This window comes from Elephas maximus, chromosome 17 (assembly GCF_024166365.1).
Source record: "Elephas maximus indicus isolate mEleMax1 chromosome 17, mEleMax1 primary haplotype, whole genome shotgun sequence".
NCBI classification, from domain to species: Eukaryota; Metazoa; Chordata; class Mammalia; order Proboscidea; family Elephantidae; genus Elephas; species Elephas maximus.
This window is the reverse complement of record NC_064835.1, coordinates 9005717-9022450: the sequence shown is the minus strand read 5'-3', so window position 1 is coordinate 9022450 and position 16734 is coordinate 9005717. Positions and strand designations below refer to the sequence as shown.

Genomic DNA, 16734 nt, shown 5'->3' with positions numbered 1-16734 from the left:
ATACTTACACTGCTAATAAAAATAACTATCGGTAACTGCGCCAGACACTGTTCTAAGCACGTTACACAGTAACGTCATCTCAGATCTCGCAATCATCCTGATTAAGTACTATTATTGTCCCCATTTTGTTAAATAACTTGCCCAGGTTTTACAACTAGGAAGTTACGGAGCCAGGATTCAAACTTAAATACCCTGTAACTCCACAGCCTATGCTAACCACTACGTATATGGTGCTTTGAAGCTGCTGGAGGCAGATATCTCGTTGGGTCGTGATTGTAGCCTCAAGGCTAGAACGGCGCTTACTGCAAAGTTTGGTGAATGAACGGATGGACACACAATAAGGTAACGTCCTCACAAGTACGCACAACGGGCCCTAGACGTGCCTGCACTTCCGGTTGGTCCACGAACGCGTCACCCGGGAGGTCTCCCCGCCGGTGCTCCGACGCTCCGCCAGTTCCGGGTCTGGCCACGCCCCTCCCGTCACTGCCGTCCGTTCCGCGTTCCCTAAGTTTGACCCCAGGGGCGAGCCGTCTCCCCGCCCGCGCCGCTGCCATGGCGGCAGCTCCGCCGCTCTCCAAGGCCGAGTATCTGAAGCGGTACTTGTCTGGGGCAGATGCCGGCGTCGACGGGGGCCCCGAGTCCGGTCGCAAGCGTCGCAAAAAGCGGGCGAAGCCCGGAGGGGCCGGCGGCAAGGGGTGAGTGGGTACCGCGGGGGCGGGCCTGTGGCGGCCCTCAGCCTTGGTCTCTGCGCCGCCGGCCGGGGCTCTGCCTGCTCTCCTCGCCGGCCTGGGTCCTCCGCTCCGCCCGCTCGTCCGCCCGCTGCCTAAGCTCAGGGCGCGCGACTCGGGGCGCCGGGGCCTGGGCCCGCTGTGGCTGCCCGCCTTTACCCTTCGCGCTGCTGAGCAGCGTCTTCGGTTGTTTAAACTGGGCTGTGACTTCCATGACTCTTTTCCCGCTTTGGTAGCCTTCCGACCCCTCCGGAGTTAATGAATATCGTGCTCTGAGAATGGGGGTGGAGCTAATTCAGTGCCTTGGTGCTCGGATTTAGGGTCCTGAACTTGCCCGTGGGGTTCTCAAAAGTCCCAAAGGCTTCGTGATCCTGAGTCGGAGAGCCCTGGTCACTACTGCTGCTAATGCCCCCAACAGCGACTGGCACGTACACACTTCTTGCCGTATGTCAGGCACCGTTCTAGGTACTTTACACATACATGAACTTAAGCTTCACAACACTACCACGGAGTCGTTATTGTTATTATCACAGTTTTACAAACAAGGAAACTTTTGTAGCCCAGCGGTGTCAAAGGGTTCCAAGGAACTAATCTATTGCCTTTCCTGGTTTGATTCTGTTTTTTTTTGCTTTCTGTGTTTTTGGGTCCCTTTCTCTCGGGTGGATTCTTTGGAGGCAGTGCGATGTAGTGAAATAGCTTAGCTTTGGGGCAACATTGTTCAGAGTTTGAATTTTACCTCTGCCACTTTATAGGCTGTGTGGCCTTGGGCAAGATATTTAATCTCTCTGAATCTCAGTTTTCCCATCTTGAAAATGAGAATAATAGTAAATAATACTGCTTGTATTAAATGGTTTTTGTGATTTAAAAAAATCAGCTGCCACGGAGTTGATTCCTATTCATTGCAAGCCCATGTGTCATAGTAGGACTGTGCTCTCTAAGGTTTTCAGTGGCTGATTTTTCAGAAGCAGATCACCAGGCCTTTCTTCCAAGGCACATCTGGGTAGACTCTGGCCACTCAGACTTCCAGCCTTTTGTTAACAGCTGAGCACATTAACTGTTAGTACCTCCCAGGTACTATGTTGTTGTGATTAGAGATGATTTATAAAATATCCCTGACTTTTCAAATAATAGCTATTCATGTGATGGCAGTTAATGTTATTTCCTGTCATCTATAGTTCATCCCTGTAACACACACTTATTGAATACGTCACATGCCAGTTACTGCAGGGTGTCGACAAGGCCTCTATGAACAAGAAAGACGTAGTGCCTGTTCTGATGGAGCTTACAGTTTATTGGAGATACAGGCCTTAAACAACTGTTTACACAATAAATTGATTCCTTTGTGGTAAATGCAGTGAAAGTATTCTGAGTGTGTGTAACGGGGGTTCTTAGACTTAGGGGAGAGGACCAATCAAGGAGGGTATGCCTAAGGGAGTTAAATTTATGTTGGGACCTGAAGAATGAGTAAGAGGTTTCTGGTAAAGAATGAGGAGAAGAGCAGGTCAGGCAGAGGGAACTGGTATGTGAAAGTTGATGTGGTAAGAAATTTGCCTCGTTTCAGGTGCTCGTGAGGTAGTGAACTGAGAGGGCAGCAGTATAAGATGACGTTGACCACCTAGGCAAAGGCCGGATCACGCAGGAATGTGTAGGATTTTGAACTTTATTCCTAAAACCAGATGGATAAGTGCTCTTAGGCTGTTATCCAAGAATGATTTTTCTTCTTTTATCTTTTGTTTTTCACATTTAGAATGCGGATTGTGGATGATGATGTGAGTTGGACAGCTATCTCCACCACTAAACCAGAGAAGGAGGAAGAGGAAGATGATGGAGATTTGCCTGTGGTATATATCTTTTGGGGCTGTCGGAACTTGGAAATGATGTAAACCTCCCAGTCTGTACTCCCAGTGCAGGACAGATTTGTATGAGGGAAATTTGAGGGCAGAGAAGAGATGCCATTTTCCAAAGAGCTGTTTAAAATAGTCTTCTTTGACATATGCCTCTACACTGACTTCTCTGTTTATCCAGGGACCCATTAGCCTAGAAATGGGAACCAGTCACAGAGCAAGGCAGGACTTCCTCAGCATCAGTGATAGAACAATAACTAGAATTAGCAACAGTTCAGTTTGTGGGAATCCAGCTTCTGAACAATGTTCGAGTTCAGTTATAGAGAACTTTTTATTTGCACCCATGAGTCAGAAACGACTTGACAGCAACTAACAATAGCAGCAACATTCATTGATTTAACTAAGCTTTAAAATTGTATAAACTTGCCTAAGTACTGGAGATATGTAGATTAATGGAATATAGTATCTGTACTTTAGAGAGCATACCCTAGAAGGGGAGACTGATTTTTTTTTTATTGTGGTGAAAATACGTACAAAAAACATTGGCCAGTTCAACAGTTTATACAGGCATAATTCAGTGACGTTGACTCTTTTTGTTATACAACCCTCATCACTATCTTTTTCCGAATTATTTTACCACCATAAAGATAAGCTTAGTGCCCTTAAGCAAAAATTCCCCCTTTTCCTCTCCCTTCCACCTTTGGTAACCACTAATTTTGGTTTCTATATATATGCTTATTTCATGTTAGTGAGATCATACAGTATTTGTCCTTTTGTTGCTGACTTATTTTGCTCAGCCTAATGTTTTCAAGGTTTATCCATTATTGTGATGTGTATTAGGACTTTATTTCTTTTTATGGCTGAGTAATATTCCATTGTATGTGTGTACCACATCTTGTTTATCCATTCCTCTGTTGGTGGACAGTCCGATTGTTTTCACTTTTTGGCTCTTGTGAAAAGTGCTGCAGTGCACATTGGTGTACAGGTTTCTGTTTGTGTTCTGTTTTCTTTTGGGTATATACATGGGATTGAGATTACTGGGTCATATGGTAGTTCTATGTTAAACCTTTTGAGGAACCATCAAACTGTTTTGCACAGTGGCTGTACCATTTTATATTCCCCCCCCAGCAATGGATGTGGGTTCCAGTTTGAGAGACTGAATTTTAAATAATTTCAACGTGTGGTGAATGTAGGAGATAAATTTCACATACCCACCAAGTGGCACACTTAGTGTTAGTTGGAAGAGTTCGTGAAATCAGTAAATATGTGAACTGAGTTTTGAAGGATGAATAGATCCAGATGGACAAAAACCTGGACAAATAAGCTCGCATTGGCTAAATTCACAGAAATCTATGTGAACAGGAGGAACAGGGTGAACAGGAGAGCTGTCGATAGGCTGTATATTGTACTGAGGTTGTCAGGATAGATTCCAGATGTGTGTACTTCACGTTAATCCCTAGCAAAATTCTACAACAGATTATTTAGACGATGATTTTTAAGTAATTTGAAAGAAAACAGTGATCATACGGAGCTGATTTAGTTTCAGCCAGAACAAATCACTTGAAGCTAATCTAATAACATTTCTTAAGTTTTTGTAAAAGCAATATGTGTTTATGGTAGAATATTTGGAAATCATAAGTTTAAGGTTTTAAAAGAATATAATACTATGACTATCCACAGACAACATTTTAATGCATATCTTTTTAGTTTTATCTCTTCATAGATTATGCATACTTGAATTTTATTTATTTTTTCAAACATAATTGGGATCATACTGTAAATATGCTTTTGTAGTTTGCACTTGCAGTTAATATGTTGTGAATATTAAAATCTTAAAATATTCTTTGAGAATATGGTTTTTAATGATTGCATAGTAGTTCAATATGCCTATTAATTTAACATGTCCTATTTTTAATTTTATTACTGGACACGTAGCTTACTTCTAGTTTTAAAATAACAATGCTTTTATAAACATCTCATTACCTAAGTCATTGTAGGGATCTTTTTTATTGTTATGAAATGAAATTAACGGGTCAGATGATAGATATGGCCCTTTTAAACTGTGCTCCCCTACTGCATTCCACAAGGTGGCAGCAGTTCATACTCCCGCTAGTGGTGTATGAGAATGGCGTTTTCCCACCTCTTCATCAGTGCCAGGACGTCATTCACAACAACAAAAGCAACAGCAGGCCTCTGCCAGTTTGGCAGGCAAACAGTGGTATCCAGTTCCTTTCAACTGATGAAATGAATAATTTTTCGTGTGTTTCTTGGGCGTCTGTGTTTTGTCTATTTTTTAGAAAATTGGAGTTTTGATCTTTTTTTTTCCCATCGATTTATTTGGTGTTATGTTGTAGTTTTCCTATTTTATCATTTGCCTTTTTATTTTGTTTATAATAGCTTTTCACATTTGAAAGTTTTAATTTTTATATAGTCGTATCTATTAATATTACTTTATAATACTGTCTTGCTTTTATGGTTGCCCAAAAACCTAAACAAGAGAGGTTTTGCCCTGTTGCCCTCTACAGTCAGTAAAACATATCCTCATTATTGAAGTCATTTTTGTTACAGCAAGACCACCACCACAAAATAATAATGACAACCACAACAGCAGCCACAGCCCAAGAGTCGCTAATAGGCACAACTTACTGAGCATTTACCAGGCACCAAGCACTGTGCTTACATGAATTATCTCATTGGGTCCTCACAGCAATCCTTTGAATCCCATTTTTACAAATGAAGAAATTGAGGCTCAGAGAGAGTGAAATAACTTGCAAAGGCTACACAGTTAATATGTGGCAGAGCTGGGAATGTAGATCTCAGTAGGTCTTGCTTGAAAGCCTGTGCTTTCGATGCACAGTAAGAAATCTCAAAACTAGGTTATGTGAGGAATGGTAGTAGGATCTTGGGAGAGAAGAGAAGTAGAGGGTAATTATCTGGGTTTGAAATCCAGTTCTGCCACTTACTAGCTTGTGACAGTGAGAAAGTTAATTAACTTCTCTTAGTTATAGTTTATTCTTCAGTAGCATGGAGCCTTTCTTTGCAGGGCTGTTGCGAGGATTGAGTGAGATAATATTAAGTAAAGCATAAAACGTGGTGCTTTCCATGTAGTTGCTACCCCGTAACTAGAAGTTATTACAACAGCCATCCTTGAAAGTCTGTCATGTGAAAGGGTTTCATTTGCATCAGAGGTGAGAACTAGGATCAATGGAAAGAAGTTAAAGGAAGGTAGATATTGGTCTAATAAAACTAAGAACTTTCTAGCACGGTCCAAAAATGCAATAAATTGCTTTATAAAATGAGATCACTGTCAGTGAGACTCTTCAGGAAAGGATTACGTAAGTGATCATTTATCAGGGATACCATGGAGAAATTTCCAGATTCGTTTGAGAGTTTGGATGATGTGGAATGTGGTTTCATATCTTAAAGATTCTGTGATTCTACATCTCAGTGATTTCTTTTGGTTTGATTCAAGAAAACCCCTATCATTGTTACTGCCTACAGCAAGAAAGATTTCATAAGGAGCCCAAAGTCCTTGATTAGTGATAGGTGTGACAGGCATCCAGCCCATGCTTTCACTCCGAATGTAAAAGGAGGCATCAGGGAGATATAGCTTTTAGCTTGCAAGTAGCAGTTGCGTACCTGGCAGGTTATTTGAAAAGGTTTGTAATGAAAGAAATTAGCCTTTAGAAGGAAATTAATCAGTCAGAGAAAGCTCTATAAGTAAGCCAGTCCAGTAACAATCAGATGTTTATGGAGCAAACATCACTGAGGACCAATCATTACATGTTTCTTCAGGAGCGTTTGAGTATATGTGCCCCGGGTATATTAGGGACGGGAGTGGTCATAGCTTTGGGTTCTTGAGACAGTAGTGCACCTTGGCTGGATCCTGTGCATTTTCTTGACATAATGTCCTCACTCCCACAGGTGGCTGAGTTTGTGGATGAGCGGCCGGAAGAGGTAAAGCAGATGGAAGCCTTTCGTTCCAGTGCCAAATGGAAGCTTCTGGGAGGTGAGTTACAACAGTAGGGTAAATCTAAATTCCCTAGCTATGGGGGGGAGACCTTTTTTCTTTTTTACACTTCTCTCTTAGGGAAATACACAGTTTTAGTGTATCATTGTCTGAAAAATATGGGAAAAAGAATTTAAGACTTCCTTAGGGGTAGTAAGACGTGGGAACTGAGAGACCTCTTTCTCTTATATTTTGGTATTAGAGTTGCTGAGGCCAGGAAGGGACTCGTTTGGGGGCCTTTCAGCACCGGATCCTCTCTGGCCCCAAATAGGAGAGCACTTGGTATCTAGGCAGGACTTTGGGAGGAGTTTGCACGAATCAGAGGAACAGAGCTGGTAGACTTCGGCAACCTCTCTCCTCTCCTAGAATGAAGACACTTGTGTATGGGTCAAGGAGTAATGTTCTTGATCCTTTTTATTTATAGAAATTAATCTTTTTCTCTTCTCGCCTTAAATGTTGGATTTTACAGCGTGCCACCTCCACCTACCCACTCTCCACCGTGTCCTTAGGCTAATAATTTAAGCCCCCCTCCTTTTTTTTTTTTGAATCATTAAGAATTGGATAAAAGGCATTTATTTGCCACATCTGTCTCCTCTACTGGGTTGTAATTTTGAAGGCATGGACCTAGTCTTATTTGCCTTGGCATTTCCTCTGTCCAGCACAAAGTGGTGCCTTTAATAAATACTTGCTGAATGATTGAATTGCTAATAGGCATTTGATTTTTTGCAGCCCATTCCTCTTTTGTAAATCGTCACTTGAGGCTTTTCCAAGAACTTAGTAGGTAGATCTACCTACTATGGGATCTGAACTAGAAAATACTTAGTCCCAGGACATCCTTCAGGCTCTGTGTGGCCAGTGGAAGCTTAGTGGTTTTTTATAGCCTGTATTTATTCCTTGAAGGTCCCTGAGGGGTGCACAGTTTGTGCTCCACTACTAACCTAAAGGCTGCCAGTTTGAACCCACCCAGAGGCACCATGGAAGAAATGCCTGGTTATCTACTTCCGTAAAAAGATGACAGCCAAGAAAACCCTATGGAGCTCAGTTCTACTCTGTCACACATGGGGTCACCGTGAGTTGGAATAGACTTGATGGCAAGGAATTTGGTATTTTGCTTTATTTATTTGTTTATATACAAGGATCTCACTTCTTGATAGTTGATTAGCTCCGTTTTACTCTTGATGCTTACTCACATGTGGAGGGTAAAAGAATTATCTCCTAAACAGAATTTCTCTTTCTGTATAGTACTCTGTGCCTTTCAGTTAATTATTATACAATTCAGATCAGAAAAAAATGCATAACAAAAGGGACAGTTAGTTATACATTAGTGATCACCATTGCTTCAGTTAATTTTCAGTAAATTATTATTTAACTTTATGAATGAAAACTTCATTATCAGAATATTTTACTCTGAATCTGTTATGTTTTTCCTTATTCTGTAGCTGTAGTTACAGTTTTTCCATAATCCTATTCCAGAAGGAATGTTACGGTCTCTATAGCTATAGGTCTAGGAAGCGATACGCACATACACACACATGCGCTCATTTATATATAGACATGCACTTTTACATACGTACACTGCATGCACACACGTATATAATCCTTTTTTCTCTGCCTCACTCTCACTGCCCTATCCCCAACTGTGACTGGAAGTACTCCACTGATCTCTGACTCTTACTTCCTTTTTTATAAATATCATGGAATTTATCAACCTGATGGATTAGGCTTATTGTCGGTTCTCCCACAGATGTCAGTATTTTTCTCTGTAGAGTGGATTCCAAAGAGAGAGGGCTATTTTCCAAAGTAAAGGAGTTGACTTGGTTTATTCAGCCATTTAACATTTATTCTTTGGATCCTACCCAACTTTTTTTTTAATTTGGGGCATAGAGTTCAACGGCAAGAATTGGAGGAGAGGAATAACTAGATTTTGGAAATGTCCCAGGCCACTATAAACATTTCTTTCTATTATGCCTTTAAAAATTGAAAGTCTCGAAGTCTTTCTTCCTTTGGACATTTTTAAGGGTTGCACATGGACTTTGGAGTCAAACAGATCTGGTTTGGGATATTCACTCCACCACTTATTAGCAGTGTGATTTTGGCAAATTACTAAATCTTTCTGAATATCAGCATCCTCATATATAAAATGAGGATAATAATATTTGTTTCCTAGACTTGCTGTGAAGTTTAAATGAGATAATTTCTATAAAGCATTGGGTTGTAGTAGGTGATGAATAAATCATTGATCTTTTTTTTTTCCTTCTGTTGATTTTTCCCCTCTAAGAAAGGAGTACAATGACATGGGTTAAATAGTTAACAACCTTTCGCTTTGATGCGGCACAGGTTTGTTCAGTTTGCCTTTTGAGGGAAGAGTAAGTGTAAACTGTAAATTATCCAGGCTAAGTATCAATAGGAGCCTGTGATCTGAAACTCTCTGAATAAATAAGGTTTTAGAAAGAGCATTGGATTGGGAGTTTGAAGACTTGGGTTCTAGCCTGTCGCTTCATTTTAGTAGCTGTGTGACCTTAGGTAAAAAATCACTCGGCTCCTCAGAGACTCTTATTTTCCTGTCTGTAAAACAGATACCTACCCTGCTTACCTTAGAGGGTATAATATGATAAATGTATTTAAAATGCTGTGCAAACTTATGCCCTGGTAGGCAAATTAAAGGGATTATTAAGATAGTTATAAGTGCTGGTCTGCTGCCCCTAAGCAAAAGCTCTATGCAGATGTTTTGAGCTTTCTGAGTAGGTTGGAGATGTATGTTGTTTTGAACCTTTGGGTGCCAAGGGTATGCAGAGAATTTGTGGGAATCTGACTCTTTGCTGTTTGTGTTTAGGCCACAGTGAAGACCTAGCCTCACGTAGGCATTTCCATCATGATACCCCGGATTCATCCCCGCCCAGGAGGGTCCATCACGACTCTCCAGATCCATCTCCCCCAAGGAGGGTCCGTCACGACTCCCCAGATCCATCTCCCCCCAGGAGGGTCCGTCACGACTCCCCAGATCCACCTCCTCCCAGGAGAGTCCGTCACGACTCCCCAGATCCACCTCCTCCCAGGAGGGTCCGTCACGACTCCCCAGACCCATCTCCCCCCAGGAGGGTCCGTCATGACTCCTCAGACACTTCACCATCCAGGAGGGCCTGTCATGATCCCTGGGATCCTTCTCTATCCAGGAAACCTCATTGTAATTCTTCAGATGTATCTCCTAGGAAAGCTCGTCATGACTCACCAGATCCATCTCCTCCTAGGAGGGCCCGTCACAATTCCTCAGATATATCTCCTCCCAGAAGGGCTCGTCATGATTCCCCCAATTTATCTGGCAGTGCCCCTCATTCACTGCCCAGAACCAAAAGCAGTAAAGCCCCAGAAAGAACCTCTAGCAAGTCTTCTCCACACTGGAAGGGGCCAGGACCCTCTCGTTCGTCATTCACAAAGAACAGCAAACATGAGTATGCCTCGGACCTCTCTCCGCCACGAAAAAAGCAAGCAAAATCCCACCTTAGGGATAAGCAGTATGATTCTAAAGGTGAGTAAGACTTACTCCCAAAGAGCTATTGTTTTGGAACTTCTACCTGCTTTATTAGTATTTATCATCTCTGGAGATGAGAATGGAGTTTCTTTGAAGAAGTTTTGAAAATTGTAGGGAAAGGGTGAGAGGTTGGGCTTGGGAATAAAAGTTATACCATAATTAAAAAATTACAGTGGCAAGGAGGAAAGTTTTTATATATCCTTTTGTTTATTCTCCCCACCCCGTAAAAAAATGCTCCATGCTTGTTGGAGAAATTTTGGAATGTATAAAGAAGCAGAAAACAGTCATTCACAGGCAGTCACTGTTAATGGTGTGGCCAGTGTCCTTTCGGTCTTTTTTTTCTATTCATTTTGTACATGAGTCCTGAGTATGGAGTAAATACGTAGTATATGTGTAATCTTGCCTGGTTTTTTCATTTAACTTTATCTTTTTCCCATATCATCAAAAAATCTCTGTTAATGTAATTTTAAATCATAGATGTTCCATTACATACATTTACTTAACCATTTCCCTAATGTTGCATAAAAAATGTTGCATATTTTATATTATTTCTAAGTTTTTACTTTTATAACGCTATAATGAACATCCCCGTACACAAACCGTTGTCCCCATTTTGGATTATTTCCTTATCTGCTTCTAGATAGATTTCTTGGAAATTTAAGTACTTCTAGATAGGTTTCCTAGACAACTAAGTAGAAGTTGATTTGCCGAATCAGAGTTTTTAAGCATGAACGCTTTCAATATTGTCGATGTGCATTGCCAGATTGCTTCTTGGGAGGTAATTTGTGGTGTTTATATATAGAAGTTTATTTTTGCCATCTTTTGTCCCTAGGTACTATTTTAACTTTTAAATTAAAATGTATTATTATCCTTTAGTCTGCAGCGATCAGAATGTATTATAGGCATTTCTAATTTTTACCATACCATTGAGAGCTGAGTAAGTTATTTTGCCCATTTTATGGGTGGGTAAATATGACGTGGATGAGTATGTTGAGATCTCAACTACTACTCACTGTCAGTAGTCACTTGGTTTTTAAAAGTTGTGTCTGGCTTTACTCTTCTCCCACACACTTGTGTTTAGGTTAGCGATAGTTTTTCACAGGAAGACTAAGTGGATATTGAACACTAGCTTGGTAAGTTCTTTTTTTTTTTTTTTTTCTTTAGCTTCCACCAAAGGGGTTAAAGAATTTATTCTTCCATTTCTAGGCCCTTCTCCCAGCCATAGGAAATTTCATTTAAGTTCTTCACCTAGGAGACGACAGAGTCACACCTTGAACTCTCCTTCCTACCCAAGTGACAGCAGGAAAGCCTCTGATTCAGATCTTTCTCCTCCACGGCATAAACCCAAACAAAGTCCAGAGCACCAGGATTCTGGTTCAGATCTGTCACCTCTACGGAATAGACCTAGACACCAGAGCTCTGATTCTGACCTCTCTCCACCAAGAAGGAAACGGACCAAATCTACTGATTCTGATCTGTCTCCACCTCGAAGGAGTCAGCCTCCTGGAAAGAAGGTGGGGATCTTTGTAGAGTGACTATCCTTCAGCTCTGTACAAGTTCCACAGATAAAGGCCAGAGAGGCAGAGGTAGCTCTTGGTAGTGTAGTAGATCTAGTTAAGAGGACCTCCGGAGTTCTTTCCTTCTTTCTGAAGGCAAGATTGGCTATAACTCAGCCCAGGTGGACTTCCCAGATAGCGTACACAGCTTCTGCCTTTATATCCGTTTAGTTCCACAAATCTAATTTTAATAATCTAGGAAAACTTCTTTACTTATGAATAAACTGAGGCCTGTAGTTTGCAAAGTGGAATTAGGGACACAAATTTTGTGTCAAATGGTCAGAAATTCAAATCCTAATTCTGACACTTAACAATCGGTGTTATTTGGATGACATATAATATCTGTAAGCCTCAGCTGCTTCATCTGTAAAATATAAATAATAGTAGTACCCACTTCATAAGGTTATTGTGAGAATTAAATGAGTTAGTGTAAGTAGCGAAGTATAAGCAGTTAGTATTAACTATTTATTGTTACTATGAGATTATAACTGTTGAATTGGACTAGAGGTCTCTGTAGCCAGATTTTAAAGAGAGGCACTAAAAATATAAAACTGCCTTTAGGAATCTTGTCTTCTGGGAAGTCAGCATTTTGTTTTTATTTTAAATCTGTGGTAAAGGCTTAATTAACAGGAAAAAAAAAAAAAATCCCCATGAATCCTGGGTAACTGTGTTGCAGTAACTGTAGTACTACTAAAGGAATCTTATTCAGTGAGTCAGTTAAACAGAATGATACAGCCCGTGGTGTTAATGTTTCTCTCCAGGTGGACTTCTCAGATATAGTCTCCCCTGTAGCCAAGTGGGCCTGGCAGGGCAGACTAGCCTATCCTTGGCCCAGAAAGTGGGATTCTTCTGTTCTGGGGAACAGAGTGAGGTCTCTGTTTCAACTGTACCGATTTACGTATCTGCGTAGTTCCTGGAAAATTTAACATTAATCAAATTTAATATATTGCTTAAGTATATCACGGTATGCTATGCACTCCATTTGTGGGTCAATTTGCTGTCTTTATGTAAAGTGAAGATCAGTGTAAGTTTTCATTTGGTCATATCTTCTGTTATTATCCTGAAAGATATCCACAATTTAAAGATCTTAGGTTGGCTTGAATTTCTTGTTTTTAAATGGAATATTTTATCAGTGTGGGTCTGTATTGGAGGGTGTAAAGCTTGATACAGGTTTCTGATCAGGTAACGTGAGAGTGAATCTTCATGTGTGCAGTTTATGTGCTAAAAAGTCAGACGTACAGATGCTTAGCGCTGCTTATTAACATCTTGTTGGTTTTCGTTTCTGTTTATTCTTTTTTTTTTTAATTGTGGTGAAAATATACACAATAAAACATTGGCCATTTCAGCAGTGTCTACAGCTATAATTCAGGGACATTGTCTTCTCTTAAACTTGGTAGTATTATTAATTTTCCATTGAATTCTTCTTTATTTCTTCATTTCTATTTTGCAAATCCTGTGGTCAACAATGAGATTACAAAGCTACAGTTTTTGTTTTGGTTATTGGTGATTCTTAGGCAAAAATGTAACTAACCGTATATACCCATGAAGCCTACTGTCTCATTGTCTTATTAATGTTGGATGCTGCCGTCTTCATTGAATAGGCTGCACACATGTTTTCTGGGGCCAAAGCCGGGTTGGTGTTAACTGACATACAGCGAGAGCAGCAGGAGCTCAAGAAACGGGACCAAGAAACCCTGGAGTTGGAAGGTAAAGATATGAACGTGCAGAGACCAATCTAGCCTCATGTAGCTTTTTATTTATTTACTTACTTACATTACTTACGTACCTACCTACCCACCTAACCTACCTACCTAACCTAACCTACCTACCTAATATTTTAATTGCTGTCAGATTTCACCTCTGATTTGATGCATTGTTTTAACTTCTCAGTGGATCTAAGTAGCATTTTTCCGTCTTGAAAAATGTCAGTTCTCAGGACTACTGCCAATATACACCTATAGATTGGTAGGAACTACTTGTGGTCTGGTTGTAAATTTCCTTAGCTAGCATCAGAATCCTAAGTGGTTGATATCACCTATTAGTAATATTTCTGATTTTGATACTGGTATTTATCTTAAAAAGTGTGATTTTCTCTTGTAGCTGAATTCCAGTATGCTGAAACCGTGTTTCGAGATAAGTCTGGTCGTAAGAGGAACTTGAAACTGGAACGTTTAGAGCAAAGGAGAAAAGCAGAGAAGGACACAGAAAGAGATGAGTTGTATGCCCAGTGGGGAAAAGGGTAAGAGAACCACGGAGAGGGAAAGGAACATGACAGTGACTGCAGCCAGGCATTTCTCTGTGCCCTGACCACCTACCTCATTGTTCTGCCTTCAAAGCTGATATCTGGAATAGAAATTCAGTGTCCTTCCTAAAGTACTGATTCATTCCACTCTTGTGGTGTTTAGTCTGGGATTCTACCCTTTTCAGTATTTGGCTTAGGCCAGTAGAAAGAAAAGATTTTCCAGATGTAGCAGCGTGGCCCATCTCCGTGAAAAGAAGTGAAAACGTTCGAGAGGGTATCATATATTTTTGGTTATTTTTGCCCAGGCTTGCCCAGAGCCGCCAACAGCAACAAAATGTGGAGGATGCAATGAAGGAGATGCAGAAGCCTCTGGCCCGCTATATTGATGATGAAGACCTGGATCGGATGCTGAGAGAACAAGAAAGAGATGGCGACCCCATGGCCAACTTCATCAAAAAGAATAAAGCCAAGGAGAACAAGAATAAGAAAGGTGGGACTTCTGGGAACCATCAGAGATGGAGATGATTTTTGTGAAGAGAGAGAATTATTAGGGTGATGATATATAGCTATGTGAACAGAAGGCTTTTCCATACATTTTACATTCCTTGTATTTGGGGGTTTAGGTCCAATTGAATAGCGATTTCTATATAGGATATTTTTCTCCAGTGCCATCCAGCTCTGAATTGGATTATATAAGTAACCAACTTCTTTTTCCTCTCTCCTGTCTGCAGTGAGACCTCGCTATAGTGGCCCAGCACCTCCTCCCAACAGGTTCAATATCTGGCCTGGGTATCGCTGGGATGGGGTGGACAGGTAAGCGTATTTTCTGCAGTGTTGCTTTCTAACTGACCTGACCTTTCTTAAATGTTCTTAAATCATCCCTCCTCATTCTCTGCTCTAATCACAAGGTTAATAATGTACAATTTGCTTATTTCTATTCCTGAGGTGGAAACCCTGGTGGCATAGTAGTTAAGAGCTGCAGCTGCTAACCAAAGTGTCAGCAGTTTGAATCCTCCAGGCATTCCTTGGAAACTCTATGGGGCAGTTCTAGTCTGTCCTGTAGGGTCACTATGAGTTGGAATGGACTCAACAGCACTGGGTTTTTTTTTTTTTTTTTTATTTCTGAGGTCCACAAATCCTCTTTCCTCTGCTTGAAGTATTTCCCCTCCTTCTATCTCTCTTTCAAAAAAAAATTTTTTTTAATTTTTATTGCGCTTTAAGTGAAAGTTTACAAATCAAGTCAGGTCTCTCATACAAAAGTTTATATACACGTTGCTATATACTCCTAGTTTCTCTCCCCCTACTGAGACAGCACACTCCTTCCCTCCACTCTCTATTTTCATGCCCATTCGACCAGCTTCTGACCCGCTCTGCCTTCTCATCTCTCCTCCAGACAGGAGCTGCCCACATAGTCTCATGTGTCTACTTGATCCAAGAAGCTCACCCTTTACCAGTATCATTTTCTGTCCCATTGTCTAGTCCAATCCCTGTCTGAAGAGTTGGCTTTTTGGGCTAACAGAAGGCCTGGGGACCATGACCTCTGAGGTCCTTCTGGTCTCAGTCAGACCATTAAATCTGGTCTTTTTACGAGAATTTCTTTCAAAATATTTTTTTAAAGCTTTGGACAAACAACTCGGGAAGTCCACATAGGACACTCTTTGTTTTTGACGTTGGTCATTTCTAATGATACTTTCTAAGGTTTAGAGGGGATGGGTGATGGTTAGGAACCTTCTATATGTTGTAGCTTTAAAATGTTGCCCTTGAGCCTTAATTTTCTTCACTGCTTTAGTAGTGAGTCCCTTGTAACATCTCATAAGACTCCTACCACCTCATCTGTTCACCTAGCAGCATCTGTGCTCACATATTCTTCTTTCCTGTCTGTTGTCATGGATGAACTATATGTACTCCTAACCAAAGTCAGTCCCTCTACTTACATGTTAGATCCCATCTCCTCTTGCCTCTAGCATCTAGCACAGCAGTTCTCTAACTTTTTGGTCTCAGAATCTCTTTATTCTCTTAAAAATTATTTAGGACTCCAAAAAGCTTTTGTTTATGTAAAGTATATGTACTAATATTTGTCATATTAAAAATGAGAAATTTAAAAAGTTAATGAATTCACTTAAAAATAATAAGGCCATCGAATGTTAACATAGTTTTTTTCTAACGAAAAATAACTGTTTTCCAAACAAAATAGAAGAATGTCATTGATTTACATTTTTGCAAATCTCATTCACATCTGGATTAATAGAAAACAGCTAGATTCTGCATTTAGTGTGTTGCAGTATGTTGTTTGGTTGAAGTATAGCAGGAAAATCCAGCCTCACACATACAGTTAGTTATATTCTTTGATATTATAAAAAAAATTCAGCAGGTGGTGGTTTCTAAAGGTTAGTTGTAGGTAGACTCTTAAACTGTATCAAAGAATTTTTCATACTGTTACATTAAAATCCATTGGTCTGTTTTGACTTTGAATGGATCTTTTACCAGTACATGATTTATAATGTCATGCATTGGTCATTTGGAAAATATTGGTTCATCAAGTTTTTCAGGCCTTCCAAATATTGACATATTTCATTATGTTGTTGTTGTAGTTGTTAGGTGCCATCAGATTGGTTCTGATTCATAGCTACCCCATGTACAACAGAATGAAACACTGCCTGGTCCGGCACCATCTTCACAATCATTGCTATGTTTGAGCCCATTGTTGGAGCTACTATGTCAATCCATCTCATTGATGGTCTTCCTCTTTTTCGCTGACCCTCTACTTTACCAAGCATGATGTCCTCCAGGGACTAATCCCCCCTGATAACATGTCCAAAGTACATG

At 40.5% G+C, this 16734-nt stretch overlaps 1 protein-coding gene across 1 annotated transcript in view; it reads left to right on the top strand.

The window, feature by feature from the left end:
- Positions 1 to 480: 480 nt before the first annotated feature.
- The window catches only part of BUD13 (BUD13 homolog), a 32908-nt gene continuing 16654 nt past the window's right edge, over positions 481 to 16734 (top strand). The window contains exons 1-9 of the mRNA XM_049856510.1: positions 481 to 695; positions 2476 to 2569; positions 6497 to 6581; positions 9415 to 10107; positions 11317 to 11624; positions 13268 to 13373; positions 13767 to 13905; positions 14214 to 14398; positions 14640 to 14721. Coding sequence (XP_049712467.1) covers positions 553 to 695; positions 2476 to 2569; positions 6497 to 6581; positions 9415 to 10107; positions 11317 to 11624; positions 13268 to 13373; positions 13767 to 13905; positions 14214 to 14398; positions 14640 to 14721 — 1835 coding nt within the window. The 5' untranslated portion in view covers positions 481 to 552. The remainder of the gene's footprint in view (positions 696 to 2475; positions 2570 to 6496; positions 6582 to 9414; positions 10108 to 11316; positions 11625 to 13267; positions 13374 to 13766; positions 13906 to 14213; positions 14399 to 14639; positions 14722 to 16734) is intronic.